Source organism: Stigmatopora argus, chromosome 10, assembly GCF_051989625.1.
Source record: "Stigmatopora argus isolate UIUO_Sarg chromosome 10, RoL_Sarg_1.0, whole genome shotgun sequence".
Taxonomy (NCBI): Eukaryota; Metazoa; Chordata; class Actinopteri; order Syngnathiformes; family Syngnathidae; genus Stigmatopora; species Stigmatopora argus.
Window position 1 is genome coordinate 7,777,164 of NC_135396.1, and position 16,186 is coordinate 7,793,349.

The following is a 16,186-nucleotide window of genomic DNA, read 5'->3' on the forward strand; positions in this document are numbered from 1 at the left end:
GCCAAATTTCTGTTCAGCGCCGTCACAAATTTATAACGTCTTTTCAAAGAGAGCTACATTAGCAGTTGCCCTAAAAAGTAAAATGATATATGGAGACAGAATATAACCGCCCATGACTGCTTCTAGTAAGAGTACCCGTCTGTTGGCAAGGCTACGCACAGTAAAAATACTAGTGTTAGTCATCATTTCCAACATGTTTACGTCAAGCCTTCCAGGCAAGACTGAAAATCTACTCCTACCAGGAACTTCATTAGAAATACATGTACTATGGTAGGAGTTTTGATAGAATGGCTGGAGGTATTCATTAAACAGATTATATCATTGTGTTTTTGAGTGGTAGGGAAACATACTGACAGTTGTTCTTTCATCTCTTAGTTTCAAACTCTCGGTATCATGCAGCGTTGTTCTAAACGTTATGTATATATATGTGAGTTGTGCCAGAAAGGTTCCAGGGGTGATATCACAAATAATATTTTTGAAATCCAAAATTCTATGGCAGGACCTGGCAGATGCTCAGAGCATTTTGAGTAGGTGCCTGTCTACATTGAAGGCAAAACTTGTAGTTTTGCTTCGAAATGTTTGTTCTGTAGCATAAACCCTGAAGCATTTCTAACAGACTATTTGAGAAGCACATTTCAGTATGATGTAATACCACTACTTCTACTATAAATATTGAGTGACAATATAGTATATGAACATCATGATTGTGTTACTACTTTTACGAGTATTTAGCAATGGTCTATTTACAGTTTGGCTGCTAATGCCGATGATTGATGTCAAATTTACTGGGAGGTCGGCACTATCAGCCCTCCCAGTTAAAATGGATTTGACAACTATCGTTAGCACTGGCACTAAATTGGTCAAAAACACTTGTCAATCAAAATTTAACAGTCTTAGCTTTTTTGATTATTTAATAACATGTTTTTTTTTTTTACGAACTACTATATGGGATCTCATGAATAAATGATGTCGCAACATTTGGGAATAAAAGTTAGACAACAAAAAGCTTCTGCTAGCAAATATGACTCCGTATTAAATACTTTCTATTAAAGCCAAGCAACATTTCATCAATGTAGACGGCACAAGGATCCCCGATGTACGTGTAGAATTATGTGCTTTACAAGGGACTTGTGCCCTCTGCAGTTGGCATTTTACAGCCAGAGTGCACGAGCGGCCACATTTTAGGTATTGCAGCTATAGCTAGGAATAATTGAGCTATAAAATAAAAACTGTGCAGATCTCAAATCAACCTCACTGAGGTGGTCATCAAACCCAACGCACAAGTCAGCATCCCTATTAGGGTGCTACCCGCCCCATGGCTTTGTAACCCCCTACATAAGTGCTGCAAAAGCAACCTTTTTGAACCTTTTCCAGGCACTTCAAAAAGTGAGCAGAGCGCTTTGCATAGCTTCCAAAAGCGCCGGCTTGTTTCTCCACAAAAAAGTGCTAATCCGATTTGTGTAGCCTCCAAACAGAGCGGCGTCTGGTTTGGGGGAAAAAAAAGCTCTATGAACCAATAACTGTGCCGGATTGGTCGCATGAACTCGAATACAATATTCTAATCAGTTAAAGTGCCTGTTTATGATAGAGAATAGATGGGAGGGAGGGGAGAAGGCCCTGCAAGACGGCACCCGAAAAGCGGATCCGCGGTGGGATTAGCCAACATCATATACACACACGAGCATCCACAGACACACACACACAGCCTGGATTTCGTTTGGCCACCAAAACAGACTGCAGGCACATTGGCAGCTGCAGCACCCTCCCCAAAATAGGGGTTGCAAGTCGGTTTTTTTGGTGCTTTGCACAAAACAAGGGGCACCATCGCACCAGCCCCGGTGACATATGTGCGCACGCGTGACATCACTCCCTGCATCTCACTGAATGGAAAAAAAGGCGCGTCTGATTCTCTCTCAATGTGCAGAGTCACTCAGCGTACTGTCATGATGTAATGCCCCCCCCCGACCCCCCCCCCCCCCTGCACCCTAAACTCCCAAAAGAAATCAGACACCCCCATCACACACGCGCGCGCGTGCACGCGACGGCAGCGAGAGTCAGAAACGCCCATATGTGTTCTAAAACGAGCGCTCGTGGTTTACCCGGCATGCATAGGCGACCCACAAGTGTGAATAGAATATTTCTACTCACTGTCATCATCTTGCAAGCTTTCACCCCTCGCCGCACGTCTCAAGACATTGTCAAAGTGTCCAAATGACAGCTACGACGGACTCCCCACCACAAGCGAGCGGCAGCTGATGATGTATCCTAAGGGCGGCTGCTGGCGGTGCCGGCTCGGCCACCGAAATCACAGACTGCCGGGTAAAGAAGAGGACACTGGTGTCCCGGCATCACTGCCGTTAGTCCGTCCGCGTGCGTGTCTCAGCGCACCGGCAGGAGAAAGGCGAATAATTGATTGAATAAGAAGATGAGGGTTGGAAATCCAAAGGGTTCGTGCGTCCTCGTGGAGTGGAGTGACATGAAAGCCAATGCAAAAAGGTCCGTACAACTTACAGAATCGAGCTGACCACCCCCCTGAAAAGCAATATATCCCCCTCCTATAAAGCAGCGTGCACGTCTGGACTCTGTGAGAAAGTGGCGACAGAAGACAGGCACTGACCTTGCAAATGGTAGAGAGCAAGAGAGAGAGAGAGTGAGAGAGAAAGAGAGAGAGAGCGAGAGAGGGACTGAGGGAGGGAGAGAGAAAAAGAGGGGAGGGAGGGGTGTAGGTGAGGGAGAGGAAACTATTTGGGTGAATTATTAAACACTTCTGTTCTGAATTTAGAGCCTCAGACTCGCGAGTTAGTGCATCCACTATTTTGGACTCAAATTGATTTCAGCACAGAACTACCATGTCCTGATTTCTTTAATGGCAGGTGACAGACAGTAAAAGACACACATGCTTTTATGCTGTCAATTGGATACCAACTGCAAGCCCTCGGCAGGACATTTAACTCTGGGAGGGCTGGCACGACGATTCCGCAGGGGTGTCAAACTCACTATTCACAAATGTACTAAAATGGGACAGTGTCAAATTAGGTCCACAACATTCCGTTATAAAATGCCTGCTTTAATTATCCTATGTAATGTAAAAATCACTTAAATGTTGCCCATACACTGAATTTAAGACAAGTTTAATATTGTAAACATTTGATATCATTTAAAAAAACAATATAATAGCTGTATTTTGTCAGTCACTCATTCCCTGCCTTGGACAGTCAAAGACATTACATTTCATTGTGACCGACATCTAACCCAATTTGACGGGTATGTCTTCATCTGGAGCCTTTTCAATTTCCTTTTTAGTTTTTAATTCAAAAATGAGAACGTCCATTGAAAATCCAACCTTTGGAATCTTAACTTGGATTAAAAAAAAACTGTTTAAGTTTCCAAAAAATAATAATGCTGGCTCACATTGCTACATGGAGTCCCATTCGTCTTTAAAGCGCCGTTTTTGCGCCTGCCAATATAAGGAAGAGGAAGTGCACATTTGGCCGAGGTGATTGGTAGCATAGTTGCTAATGACTGCGAGAGAAAAGGAAGGGGCATTTGCAAGTTGCGACTGACGCACTAAAACACTAGCAAAGCTTTCAAGGACTTGAAGTATTGGATCCTTGTCAGGGTCGCAGGGTGCTGGAACCTATCCCAGCTGACCCCGGGCAAAACTCTTCGCCACTCAGTTGTACGGCACACACGGAGAGACAACCATTCAAACTAACAATCTCAGTGCCATTGAGTGGAAATCAAACCCACCCTCCCCACACCGAAAGTCAGACAAATCAACCACTACATCATTAGTGACATCTACATCTTCATTTATATTATCGCAAGTCATATAAAATTACACGGTGTGCCTCACTTAAATGACATAACTTCTTAAACAAATATAAAGTAACAGGTACAATGATATGACAGTCGTAAGTATTTAATTTGCCATTTTATGTTTCTCTGGCTGCTCAATACATTTCACTGTGTTCAGTAACTCTACATCCATCTCAACTAGCCAACTGAGTTTATAGACAGATAAATGTTGTTAAAGTTGTCATTACAAAAAAAGCACCGCTGTTAGGGAGCCATCTGGGGGCCATTTCCCAAACATTTTGCCAGGCTCGCCTCTCGGTGAACCCACGCATTTACAAGATGATGATTAAAGAATTGGATCACCATCCCCTGAGTTCTGCTGCGCCGGGAAATGTCTCGGCGAGTCACTCCGCTTCCGCATTGCACATGTTGCCAACTAAGATTTGTATTTGTTTGAGGCACAGGAGCAATCCTCAGACATGCTGCGATGAACGTGGAATAGCAATGGGGTTCATTCGTATAATAACGGGGTGGTACTTCAAAGACCACCGACTGGGCTGCTCCTTCTTCTTCTTCTTCTTCTTTTTCACCTCAGGCGCCTGAGGATTACCCTCAGCAGCGCTAGGGCTGCCACTGGAACACGGATAAGTTCATCCAGGGAGTTGCCCAAGCCGCGATGGTAGCGTTCGGTCATTAAGGCCGGACAGCGGAGCCATAAGTGTTCAGACGACTCCGTTTCCTCGTCGCACAGGCGGCAGCGATCCGAGTCGGATTTCCCCACAAGGTGGAGCCAACGGCGGAGCAGGGGGTGGTGTCCACTGCGGAAACGGATCAGGTCTGTGCGGTCTCCTTTCGATAGGGCAAGTTCTTCCTCTGTGACTTTTGTAGTGTAGGTCTGCAGAAGGCGGGGGTGGGAGAGGGGGGGGGAGCGATCTTCACGTTGGATGATGGCACGTCTTGTGGCTGCGTCCGGGGGGGTATTGGTTTGGTCATCTAACGAGCCAAGTTTAGCTAGGGCATCAGCCAGGTCGTTTCCGCATATGTTGCAGTGGCCCGGGATCCACAGTAGCTGCAGTCGCTTAGGCGGAGGGAAAAGGGCGATGTCACCCTGTAGTCTCCGAATGGCGGGGTCTTGCGTATGGGGGTTTCCCATGGCTTGGACCAGCGATTTGCAGTCACTGAGGATAATAGTATCTTCAGTATCACGGGAGAGACAGAACCGACTGGGAAGTCCCCTCAAAAGAAGACAGCAGGAGTCCAGAGTAGTGCTGAGGAGCGATTCTCCTTCTCTCTCATGCTTTTGACTCTCTTATCAGGTCGTCCACTCCCCCTCTTCACTTTGTCTCCCCGATTCCCCAAGCAATACTTGGCCATAGCCAAGAAAAGTGAAGAGTGGTAAAGTCATCTAAGGGCACTTTTTCTTTTTTCATCTTGACAGAATTTGAGCAAGGAGAGCATAGATGCCCTCCAGACAATTCAATACCACTTATGTGTCAAGATATTTTCACTCCTGCACACAAAATATACATGCTCAAGATGGCTTACCTTTTTTCATTCTATTTTTATCTCATCTATGAAGCTTCAAAAAGCAGATAATAAAGACCCAAAAATTTGAAACGTGAGTATGGTACATTTCTATCTATCATGGATTATTTCGAAATATTACCATTTAATTTGTGTATTAGCGCCAACTACAGAACTGGAGTGCAATTGGCTTGCTTTGAGCTCCACTGTGGATCATGCTTTTAATGTACATACATGGTAATTTCTAAAACTTATCCCCAGCGTCTTCGTAAATAATGCAGGAATCTTAATGAAAAGCCAAGTTAGTAATTTCTGAAGCTAAGCATTTTTCCAGGGGCATACCTCTTGCTTTAAAATCATTTCACATCATCGCAAAATGAAGATGATAAGGACCTTATTATGTACTTGAAGGTTGCTCAAAAGTTCACAGAATATTCCTCATCTGATCAAGCCAGAGGGGTGACAGCTGTCAAAGTGGCATACATTTAGATTTAACTTCTCACCACTGCTCAAAACAACATATTCTCAATCTATGGCATCTAATGGACAGATTCTACCAGCTCGAAAGCAGCAGTCCATCGACCGAAACTATCTTCTGGCAGCAATCACTGAAGGCCCATTGCTGACAGACCGATAAGACCAGAGAAATGAATACCGTTTAGATAACATAGAAAAGTCGGCAGAACATCTTTCTCTGCTTATATCCGTCTCACAGGCTCACTCCTGACAGACAGTGAGAAATTAAAACCGTCTGGGCCTTGTCAGAAACTCACCAACTCTAACAGAGTGACACTAAAAGTGACCTTGGAGGATTTTCCCTCTCTTCCTCTGGAGCTCTTTGGTGGTGTCTAATCTTTAAATAGGCCAAAACCAAATGGAAAAAAACACAAAGTGCAAAAAACTTGAGGTTGGTCTCAGGCAAGGCATGCAAAAGATTGAGTGTTCTGACTCTAGACGAAAAGGACAGAGGTGTCCCAAAACCAGACTTCAGACTAAGATGATAATTGCCATGAATTTAATATTGAACAGGAACAAAGAGAGGAATTCAAACTCCTAACTCAACTTTTAGAAAAGACAAACATTAAGCTTGGGGCATGCAAATAGCTTTTAGATGAGAAGAGGAAAATTGAATCAATTCTAGTCCAGTTATAAGTGCATGAAATAAGATCAGCCACTGTGGGGTATAATCTGTTATTTTATGGTCCCAGTGGTGGTATTAAGTACTCTGTATTGAAAAACAACCTGACCAAATTATTGCTAAATTTAATTTGACAGAACAATTGGTGATCAATATCAAGTTTGTAATTATTGCTTACTATTGCAGTATCTATCAATCAATCAACGAAAACATTCAGATCATTAGTATGAAAGAATAGCTACCGTGTATATTTACATGCATTCATTATTCCGTCCCATTCAGACACCCTCAATTGTTTTCCAGCCAATCGCAGAGCAAAATTAGACCCAAAAAACATTTGCGTTCATAATCACAACTACAATTTAGAGTGTTCAACCAGCCAACCACATCAACCTAAAATGTGATGCATCTGGACGAGTGCATCAAATGCAGATGATAAATAGAGATGTCAGAGGGGCACAATAAAAGGTCAGATTCTTTAACTTGGCTGACTGACCTGCTTTTTTAAATAGAATGGGTGACCAAACCATTGAAAGCAGCCATCAATCTCCTTCCGACGCGCAGTAATGATTTACTCCATTCAAGAAAATGGGCACAGGCAAAGAGGAGAAAGTGGCTTGGGGGACATTAAGATGGACTGTCTCCTATATGTTTTTTTTTCACTATCATGAGTACCTAAACACATTTGTTGCACAATTTTATGAATGTGTGTATTTTCTGTTTATTACATTCCCTGTCAAAGTCTTAGTGCGTTTAGTGGACTGTGCTACTAATACCTGGCTCTAATGTATTGATCCCCCCCTTCTATACGCTACTTCCAGACAGCAATTTCATTTGGTAACCAAGTGTGAAATGAATTGTGAGAGTAACATCTTGCTCAGTGTTGGACAAGTACACTGTGCCATTTAATCCATTTGAAAGGGAAGCACGTCCGAGTCGAAATGCTCATGTTGTACTGTATGCAGCATATCTGTATAATCTATTCGCAGGCACAAAAGTGCAGTTTGTCGGTTGCTAATTTAAGTATGGTTTGGCATTAGTCAATACTCCTAAAAGAAGTAGTAGCAATCATCACCAAAAATAAAGTACAAATATAAAAAACAGTAGAAGAATTTAGATTAAAAACTAAATCATCAATCAATTTCTTTGAATTAAATCATTGTTTTTAATGCGTTAAGGAGGCAAGGCCTGCGTCTGCTGTGGATTTCACCCAGCACAGTCGGGAAGAGTCAGCCAAATCGTTAATGAAGTTATGAATACCATCGTTTGGTTTGAACGAGGAGCTTATCGCCTGCAAGACATGGCCGAGACCTACCCTAGACCCATTTGGACTGCAGCACACTAATTCTAATTAGCGCAAAAGAATTACAGCAATCAGGAGGGACTTCCTGTTGGGCAAAGTGTACTGTTATTGAAGACTTTCTTCAGGAATGTTCCAGGGGAGGCCTAAACCTTTTTATATTATGTTTGGATTGAAAGAAATTTGCATTTTGATCCCTTCTTTCACTGATTAACTATATGCCAATGCTATTTTTTTTTAATCGGAATCAAGCCAGGTACTTAATTGTGTTCAATTGAAGATCTCTCTTCCAAAATTAAGATTTTGCCACGTTTCTCAGTCAGTCCCTTTATGCATTACAGTATGTATTCTTAGCATTTAGGAAAATTCTATGTTAATCAAAGATGGTTTTGCAGTTCATCAAACTGAGACCCATTAATTTTGATATGATGTTCATGGCGTTGCTCAATTAGGTAATCAGAATATTAAAACCGCCCCTCTGTGTGATACAGCATTTGCACATCTTATTAATGCTTGACAATCCGTCAAAAAATATGGTTTCCATAGGAAACCATTTGCTCGTTAGTGGTCATATTGTTGACATGCAACAAGGAATAAACCAGAGATTTTCTATCCAAATGTGATTAAATATGTGAATGAAAGATTTTTTAAAATTAACTTGGAGACTTACATGAACCTGTTTTGACTTTAGATGTACAGTCTGTTGCTTTGGTGATCTATGCTTAACTGACTACTTTATTCCTGATAACACCCTTGAATTGGATTTAACTCCATTGAAGGTGTATGGTAGGTGCGCTTCAGGTAAAAAAAAAGCAGATCAGCTGCGAACTTTGCAGCCTGCCAAAAGCAGGGTAAGTGTACAGTCTTCAAGAGCCGGAAACAGTCCAATACATGCCCCCAGCCTCTCGTTGTCTTGCCTCTACTGTTGCCAAAGCTTCTGCCGTGCCCCAAGCTCAGCTTTGCAGTGTGAAAGATGTCCACAAGATTTACAGCCCACACAAAATTGGATGGTTTCTCAAGTGTTTTTTTGTGTGCAGAATTTGCACCTGCGTTTTGCCACATCCTCTCATAAACAACCAAATGCCCAGACAGAGCGGTCTAAAAAGCCATGGCAGTGATTGATTGAGGAAATCAAATCAAGCAAGGCTAAATGAGATAGAAGGAACGAGTTGATGCAAAACAGCATTTTTTTTCTAATTTACCAAAAGGGCAAATTCGAACGCATCATTGTGGGAGGGAAAAGACCAGCCAAAAATCATTTTAACTATCAATTAGACCCTTTGGTAGAGGTTTGGCACAGGATTGACACAAGTGTGGACGTACATGTGGACATACACATGCACTATTTGTCGCTTGGTCGCGAGAAGGCAGGCACCTTGTCGCGCTAGTTCCATAGAAAATGAATTGAACAAGAGCTATGTTGCCTCCCATGTATCTCACCCATGATACTTTAGTACAAAAGGAAATGTTCAGCACAAAACATAAAGTTAGTTTGAAGATTCATCTGTTCTGGGCCTTGCAATAAATTTCATGCTGAATTGGCGCCATTAAATGGAGCTGACTTGTGTTCTGCAGTATAGAGCTGTAAATGTAAATGTTTAAAATACATGTATATGCACAAACAGACTTGCTGAGAATGGTCATTTGTGTTTAATTGCATTTAGGACTGCATGCAGAAAAGGTCAACCTCTGCATCATTTTATGATATTTCATTTGATTAATGGCAGCCAAGTTGCTCCCATATTCAAACATTATCCTGCCATAAAATATCAAGCTAATCTTGGCCACAGCACCACTGTAATTAATCAGTTTCCTTTTACTGTTCATTCAGCTGTTGCTAATAACTGTTTCACCATCCTTGAATTTTACATATATTTGTGTAGATTTAATGTAAGCCAATTCCTGATAAAATGATCCCTGCCTTTCTTTAAGACAAGATCAGCAAATGCTTTAAAAATATTTAATTATATTATTTGTCTTTATTACATTAGATGATTTCATTTCTATTTATTGTCATGCTTAATACATAGTAACGTTACTAGGTTTTCTTTTAAATTGAATGTTTTTTGTATTGACATCCTTGAAAAATATTTTTGGGTGACAAATTGTGCCAAAGGATCTACAATATTTGAATTTGCAGAATGACATTTAATCCATTTGGCTACCTTGCCACCAGCATGCCAAAACAGAAAAGTCTAAAAGCGCTAACCAAAAAGTCTATAATAATTTTGAAAATCATATTCATCCCTCTACCCCAAAGCAGACATTGAGAGATTAGAGGATGAAATAATTGGGGGCAGAGTGAAGGAGTTTGAGATGAGATTATAGCAGTTGGAGGCATAATAGCCACCTTTTTATCAGAGGATTATAGTGTATAATACAACCGTGATGATTAGCGCTAATCCATGACCACAGAGCATGGATAATGGAGAATCAGTCGATAGATTGCCAGCTTTTATATGAAATACATGTTTGGTTATGTATTTACAACTGCTGCATATTATCCGAGGCTTCCTAGAGAGATAATTGTACGGCCCTGAGGCGCTAGATTGGCCGTCGCGTCATGGCAAGTGAATCATACCGTACTTTTGCAGCACTGATCTTTTCGGAGATTAAACGATATCTACTGCGTTGCTTGAAAAAGACAAATTCACTCTAAGCACCTCCAGACAAATGCACTAGTTGAGGTTTAAACATTTTCTCTTCTCCAAAAACTATAAAAGCTGAACTGGTAATAGCTGCAGCCACTTCAGCTCAGAAGATGTTTGACGCACAATCAATCTCCAAACCAAATTAAGGATGTTTTGGCTGTAAATATACCCGGAGGAGGAGCTTATCGCCTCTCAACCACCCAAGTATTCCTCGTTACTGGCCGCAAGCCTCTGCCAATGTGTCATGATCCTCACTGACCCGAATCTCTTTTTGCTTGCTACTTTCTTATTCATCTTCTATCACCTGCTCCTCCTACAGGCTCAAAAAGTGCCCATGCTCCACACAGCATGAGAGATAGCTTCTGTAAGGGCTCGGAGGGTAAATAGGCGCGAGGGCAAAAAGCGGAAACTCCAGGATGACGAATCAGCAAGCAAATGGACCCTGCAATCGAGCATGTTGAATCATTCAGGAGTTCCGATACAAAATAGGGCACCACGAGAGTAGTCGTGTATGCATGTATGCATATACAATAATCTACAACATTGTAAGTCCCTGACTTTACTTGAGAATGACTAATTCACAGATGAACAATGCAATGAATCTTGCAGGTGATTCAGTGGTAAAAATATTATATTTTGTCATGATTCAAGAGCAAGCCATCAGAAACGGAATGCTTCAGCTGCACCAAATCTGAGGTTTGTGGTTTATATTTCAAGTTTAAGACTACCACTTTTGACAAAGTGCCGTTTGTCTCATAGTCCGAAAGCCAAGGAACACAAGTAATACAGACTATGATAAACGTGAATATGCCTTATAGTCATTTTCTTTTGTTTTGGTGTTGATTGACGTTCAATGTCAATTGCGGCGCTAGACCCAGTATGGTGAGGTTGGTTCAACCCTGGAGGGGGGCGAGGGAAAGGGAGAGAGGCAAAGGCACAGGGCTGCCTTCATTTTATGTAAACATGATGCAATTTTAATGGACACTAACATCCTTGGCAACCCCTACGTGAGAAAGCGAGGCGATGGATGTGGGAGGATTTCAGACCATTTTGCTTCTTTTGAATCTATCAATTCTACACTGCTTTTCCAACTCGTACCCCATCTTCCTCACTGCTCAACCATCCATCTTCTTCCAACTAAGGTCTAGTCATGCATATTATCACTAAGCTGGCAGTATTAGGCTCTACTGAGGAACGATTTTGCCCAAAAATGCTCCCCGGGTGCCATCTTACTACCCGCAACTGCATTTTTACAGCTATTGCTCCACAAGCATGCTCCTCTCTGATGCCTCTGAAATATCATCCATTCCCTGCATCCAGTTATGCATGCCGTAATTTTTTTCCTCTTTGAACGGTCCAAGGCTTCAAACAGGTGTGACGAGGTTCGATTTCTCACACAATCAAGCCTCCGATTTCCCTCCGGCAGGGCCCGAAATATTGCAGCAAACTCCATAAATCTGCATCGAAGCCGTGGCGAGAAACGCAATGGTTTTGCCGGCTGACAACCTCACACTTGCAGGCAACAGCTTTTGCCCCACGGAGGGTATAAAGGACTCCATTTGAATGGCTATAAAAGATAGAGTGAATGCCATTAAAGCAGCACGCCCAAATAAACACTCATTTTTCATCGTGAACCATCAGAAGACTCCCCGATTGACCGTTTATTTAAAAATCAAGCCAAAACAAGCCATCTGCTATCAAACAAAAAAAAGTCCCGACTTTTTTTCTTCTTCTTTATAGCGGAGTTTATATGAACTAGGTGCATAATCACAATCTAAATCGTCTACCTCAGAACAATTTATTATTTAGGGTTTTCACGCACAATAAAGATAACTGCTAATAACATGGGCAAAAGCTGAGAATAATTAAATGTCGGATCTCTTGGTTGCCCTGCTATTCACTGCCCAACAATTTAGGGCCACGATACCAACTCGTATTATCTGCAACTCCTCACTTGGAATGTAATGGAAATTCCCAGTTTCAAACGGGCGATGCACGATGCTTAAGAGATGTGCAATCAATATTCATTTATTTATAGTACAGAAGAATCTAATTAAAATAAATAATGAAGTTATTCTAAGTCTGTGCAGTGTTTCCCAGTTTGTTCTTGTTCCATGTTTCATTATTTTCACCGAGTACATTCCTTCTCACATAACCCACTAGCTCATTTGGGACAAACATTGCAAAACAAACATGAAGCAATGAGGCGGAATAGTTTCTGTCTTTGTGTGTCTTGAGATTACACTGCAAGATCTCACATCAGAAAAAAGAGAATACAGCACATTGTCTCACTTACAGAGTTATAAAAAGATCTTTGATAGTTGTCATGATTATGTCGACACTTGATCTTTAAAAAAAAATGACAAAAGGAGTAAGAGCTATATAAATATGACCGTTTAGCGAAGCGTATTGCATTCACCTTAAATATAAAAAAAATAAAAAGCCCTGATCGTTCAAAAAAATAAAAAATATGATATTGCGCATTCACTTTGCCTGTAGCTTGGCTAGAATTCATTGATGCCTACATGCAAAGGATTTGCGATTATGAATACGGAACAGGGTTAAGTTTTACAATAGTCTGCACGCTTAGCATGCTTACTGCCACACACAGTGTAATTTGTCTGGCTAATCTTTCAGAGATATCCAATAGATCTAACCTTTGCTGACTTTACTGAGAAGGAAGGGAAAATTCCTAAAATAGCCTGGCTTTATTTGCACGGCACTTAATATTAAAAGGTAGGTATTTGTGGAGGTATGCCACCAACTGACTCATTATATTGATGTCTTCTATTATATATTATTATGCCAGCTTTTGTAAAATGATTCAATATTCAACATGCATTTCACTTTGCAGATGTTGAGTTGGGAACATTCCTAGTTCTCCACCATGAGCAAAGTGAGGCCATCATTGGCAGAACTGAATTCTAATAACAGCGGCAAGGTCAACTAAGCAATTCCCATCCACGCAAATGTCACTGTTCTCCCAGCTCGGACACGGCTCTCCGCACTCGCCATCGCAACATCCCACTATTGATCATGCACTAATTAGGGAATGGATAAGGGACTGATGTTGTACAATGGCATACAGGAACTGTCTTTAATTACACACTCGTACTCACACAAATAGCCAATTTCACACGCAACGTTTTGCAGCTAACAACGATGAGTGATCGCAACCTGAATTGACCTGATGCACAAACAGATGAAAATAAGTAAGAAGCGTCACAACATATTCCCATGGCGTTCGAGCCACGGGAAAAGATTACTGAGCGAATTACTTACTGACGACAGTCAAGAGACGAGCTTACACATTTTCAACACTAGCGTGACGTTCTGAGTGGAATCAGACTGACGAGAACTGGAAACCTTGGTTTGACAGGCATAACTTGGTGATACTTTAGTGCAAGGGCGGGGGATCACGGCAGAATGCCAAATTACGAGTCCGAAATTATCATTTATTTGGGTCTTTTGCCGGGAAAACGCACCTTATGGAGAAGCACTACCAATTTTGTCATACACAGTTTCTGGGTATGATGACAATTAGGCTTTTTGTCGAGTCAATGATGATGACAAAGCCTATGTCCGATTATTATTATTAACAGTTAAAAACAACTGGATGGCGAGTGGCCTTGAGATACACTGCTTTTAACTCATCTTTTTTTGGAAAGGACTTTCTGAATATGTATGTATCAAACGCAAAATTAGGTATCTGTCTTAACCACATACACACAATTTAAACAAACTTAAATGAAACAGCAAATTTGTTGTGTGTAGTTGTACATATTAGCGCAAATCATCTAAAAGACTTCATTTAAATTTAACTGTTCCACTGTTACAAAAAGGGAGAGAGAGGGAGTTCACCATTTTGTCTTTGTTGTATTTTATGGGCATGTGTGTACTGAGAAGAAGAAAAGAGGGATTTTACAAGGTGCTTGGTCAGTTAACGATAGAGTAAAAGGGAAATAAAAGCTAAAAACAAAATAATAATAAGAGATTTCAAAGAGAAAATAGAGTTATGGTGCACCAAGTGTAAACAGAAAGTCGGTTTAAAGGATAAGGCGAATGCAATTAACAGTACGCACAAGAGGCGCAAAATAGCTCAATTTATATAGAGTCTATATTCATGTCAGCATTATGGGATTTAAAATAAAAGCTTGATTGACGACCATTGCTGTGCTGACATTATTAGATTGATCCAACTGATTAACATTTTAACTAGATACATGATTCGGTCAGAAAGGCACTGAAAGGAGAAAAGTACTGCGTACGCGGTGCATTCACCCCTTTTATGCATTTAAATGACATGTCTCTTTGAAAGTATGCATAAAGTCAACTTCTGGACACGCAACATGTGTTACATTTTGATGGATGTTGCTCCCAATATAGCTCCCTTTCTCTACCTTTGTTGTGCTTGTTGCCTTATTCGAGTCAATTACCGTGAACCCACTTTTATGAGATGCGAGCCAGCAGTGTGCTGACTAAGACACACGTTATCTACACATCCGCAGAGGATCACAGACAATAACTCATTTCACCAAGCTTCTACCACACATAAACAGACTAGACAGAGGCTTTTAAATATAAGCTGTGAAAAATCGGCATCCGGAAACAGGAGTAACAAAATGCAGATGTATTACAGAATGCATAAGATATGCCGTAATTATATCACCTCTGTTGAATTCTGCTGCACTCGGAGAAATGGATTAGATAGATTGGATTTGCACTTGACTGGTTCTGTCCGGGTCTCCTGATGGTAATGACTGCATCTCTTCTCTACCTTAGCTTATAGTGACACAAGTTTAATATGGGCTTCCGCGAGAGAGTCTTAAAAATGTCCAATGGACCACCAAAAATGTTCTTTCCCTCTTGGATATCAAGTTAAGAGTAACGACAAGAAAACACGAGCGTACACATAAAAAATGGTATGTTTTTGTAGAGTGGAACAAAATGATGTATTGCTTTGTAATAGAAGATGCATCAACTGAAAACGAGGACGAGGAAAAGGGCAAAATCATATATAAGACGCACTAGAGTATAAGTTGCATTTTGGGGGGGAATTGTACATTGTCGGAGAAAAAAATCTAAATATATATTATAGAAGGAACAATAAAATGGGAAACAGGCTATATAGGTTTCTGTTGAGTTGAAATTAACAGGTATTCTGGTAGCTTGAAAAACACAACATAATTTGTCTACCAAACTTTCAACCTCACTTCAAAGCAACACTGCCATATCAATTGTATATAAAACATCTAAATGTATATGCCCTACCTTTTTCACTGGATCGTCAACTACAACCATGATTAACGTATGTAGTCAGATGAATGGCGGACACAATTAGGAATAACCCATTTTTCTCTCCTCTTGCTCCTTCTCTCTTATCCACATATTCACCTCAGCCTAGTTTTGCCAAAATTGATTATACAGATTTTCCAACTACTAACTATTCTGCTGATGCTGCTTATGTTTCTGCCTTTCCTCTTTTTAGTGAGGTCATCCAAATGTTACAGATGCCTCTCAGTCCTAACACACCGAGTTCTACAAATGCAAACTGCAACCACACTGAAAAAGTGAGATTCCCAGTAACGTCTAAAAAACAAACAAACAAACAAACTCTCTAGATTAAATAAAGTAAGGTGTCTTTCTCACAAGCCTCCACTTTACTGCCCCAATTTCCCCCCAATCTCTTTGCCTTTTTACATATTTATGCATGAGTAAACGAGCATATCACTATGAATGTCATGCCTTCATCAACTTTTGGCAGCGTTCCTTTTT

The 16,186-nt window shown here is 41.0% G+C and overlaps 1 protein-coding gene across 2 annotated transcripts in view; it reads right to left on the reverse strand.

Annotated features, from left to right (window-relative positions):
- The window catches only part of schip1 (schwannomin interacting protein 1), a 168,498-nt gene that overhangs the window by 48,406 nt on the left and 103,906 nt on the right, over window positions 1–16,186 (reverse strand). Inside the window, exon 1 of one of the 2 annotated variants that reach the window (XM_077612363.1) lies at window positions 2,149–2,611. The exons of the other annotated variant lie outside the window; for it this stretch is intronic. Coding sequence (XP_077468489.1) covers window positions 2,149–2,157 — 9 coding nt within the window. The 5' untranslated portion in view covers window positions 2,158–2,611. Of the gene's footprint in view, window positions 1–2,148; window positions 2,612–16,186 lie in introns of those variants that run through there. 2 annotated transcript variants of the gene reach the window in all.